Here is a 2,481-nt window from a genome sequence, read left to right on the forward strand (position 1 = left end):
TCAATTTTTAAAATGGAATGTGATTTTTAAAGCATAATAATTTAAGACTTTTTATGCATTTGGAGTATATTAAGTGTTTTTATTTTTATGAAGAAATTATGTATACATACATACATATATATGTCCACTCTGAAAGAAAACATGGTTATTAGCTTATAAAAAAATTCAGCTGTGAATTAACATTAGCTTTATCTCTCTTCAGTGCATTGTATTGAAGTTCTACTGAGCTTATGAAGAAAATCAACTTTATTTCATCCAGTTATCGAGTTATGAAAATATGAAGTATTTATTTGAACGAATTACTTCTTGACTAGAATACAAGCACCTTCTGACACCAACACAAGCAATTTCAAATGACAGGTATAAAAATGATTGTCAAAGCTGTATTTTGCAGTAAAGTTCAGTAAATATATACGTTGGTAGTGTTGTAAATATCTTGCCATAAGTAAGTAGCTATTTGACATTGACTTTGTACCAAAGTTTTTGAGCTTCCCCAGATGACTTCGAGGAGAGAACAGGGAAATTTCATTACAGAAGGCACAAATTCTCTGGTTTTGTTTTTGCTTTCTCTTTTCCTGTGGGCTCCTTTGTGTGCTAACCTCAATCAGCGCAGACAGAGGTAACACAGACTCCAGAGGGCGCTCACTGCTCTCCGCGCGGCTCCCAGTGATTTAAGTGCTCTGACCCGAGTCACGCCAGCTGGGACCCAAGCTCACCTAGCCTTCGCTCCACCATGGGGCACACCTTGCTTTTCTAAACTTCAGTCACTCTGTGAACTTCAAGAAACATCACAGGAAGAAATGCGGGACAGGGCTCGCACAGAGCTGGCCCTGGGGAAGCAGTAGCTGTTTCTTAAGTCACTTTGATCACATTTATATTTATTATTAAGAAAGAATTGCACTTAACTCAAAAATAAAGCTATGCTGAAAATTTAATGAAGTTTTCCCTTTACTGTGCCGACCTATTGGAAGCTCTATGCTTCTGTTTACTAAGCCCCATCATTCTTGCTCTGAGGTACCATATATCTTTCATTTCCTCATTGGTAATGATGGATAAATATACTCTAAAATCTAAAAATTTTCATTAGCTCGAGCTCACCTCTGAAATGATTATCTTAAGAGATTAGCTATGCTTCTAACTGTAACTCTAGAGTTTAAAATATATAATAGTAAAAAATAACGAAGTTCTTCAATGTCTGTACGTGAGTTATTAGGTTATTGCATAAATTAGCCTTAAAGCCTTAACAAATCTCACAAGTGAACTTTAAGAATCAGTCAACATCTTCTAAAACAAATCAGACTATTTTATATTGTATTTTTCTGATATTGTTATAGATATAATAATTTTGAATAACTTTATTTATCTTCTGGAAACATGTTACATGTTCTTCATTCTTATTTAATAGAAATTGCAGTACTTGTTAGGTTGCAGAGCCTCACAATTATCTTAATGATGGTACTGAATTGTATTGATATTAATATTCCATAATTATCACTACCAAAGCATTAATTGTTAGTATTCATCATTTTTTTTCACAGAAGAGACACATACTACTCATGAGCCACAACTCAACAAAAATATTGCCATTAGCATATAAGCATTAATAAATAATTACACATCTATAATCAGAATGTTGTAAGGTTTAAGCAGCTATATTTAAATTAGTTTTAAGATTTGGAAATTTAAATCTTCTTCGCTGTGTACATTATATAAAATGCCAAAGTTTTGCAGAGTTCTTTAAAGTATATTTTTATATTCCTAATTATATCGATACTTTCCTTAAGCTAAGATCTTGTCTTTACCTGAATAACTTCCAAGCCTTGGCGCGTTGTTGTCTCCCCCATCATAAAAGTCCAGAGAATCCCAGTTATGTTCGGTGGCAAAGCTAATAACTTGCACCTGTGAAATCGCAATGGCTGATAAGAATACATATTGCTAACCGGAAATGTGTGCTTCATTCTACCAATTCCCTGAAGAGCAGAGTCCTCTCCCGCTGGACCACAGCATTGTGACCATGGCTTGAAGAGCAGAACTGATCTTACCATGATCGGAGACGGCCTCCAGGAGCCGATGGTATGGGAAGAGCCTTACAATGAATCAAGTGGTTCTTGGAACACAGAGAATGTCTCCACAACCTCAGAGTATTCTCCGCATTAAAAGCCTTAGGTTAATCTAGTGCCCTCTTAAGAATTGCAATGCAATTTCCAAACAACTCCTTACCATTGATTTTTTTTGGGGTGTGAAAAATCTTGTCTCTGATTGAGTTTTCTGACTTGATTTATTTAGTGACTAGAAAATAACCAGGTTGGTGGTCTAGGGGCATAAAGGAACTTTGATTTATTTATTTTTTAAAGCATACAAAATAGAGATAGAGAAAACAGCATTAAAAAAATACAAAATTTCACTAAACAAAGTAATAAGAATTCAACAATGAAGGGCTGGGGAGATGGCTCAATAGAATAAGTGCTTCCTGGGCAAGTG

At 34.9% G+C, this 2,481-nt stretch overlaps 1 protein-coding gene across 1 annotated transcript in view; it reads right to left on the minus strand.

Moving 5' to 3' along the window:
* Csmd3 (CUB and Sushi multiple domains 3) overlaps positions 1-2,481 on the minus strand; it is a 1,279,636-nt gene that overhangs the window by 147,849 nt on the left and 1,129,306 nt on the right. Inside the window, exon 40 of the mRNA XM_012516661.2 lies at positions 1,803-1,899. Within this exon, the coding sequence (XP_012372115.2) occupies positions 1,803-1,899 (97 nt within the window). The remainder of the gene's footprint in view (positions 1-1,802; positions 1,900-2,481) is intronic.

Source organism: Octodon degus, unplaced genomic scaffold, assembly GCF_000260255.1.
Source record: "Octodon degus isolate 3935 unplaced genomic scaffold, OctDeg1.0 scaffold00118, whole genome shotgun sequence".
NCBI classification, from domain to species: Eukaryota; Metazoa; Chordata; class Mammalia; order Rodentia; family Octodontidae; genus Octodon; species Octodon degus.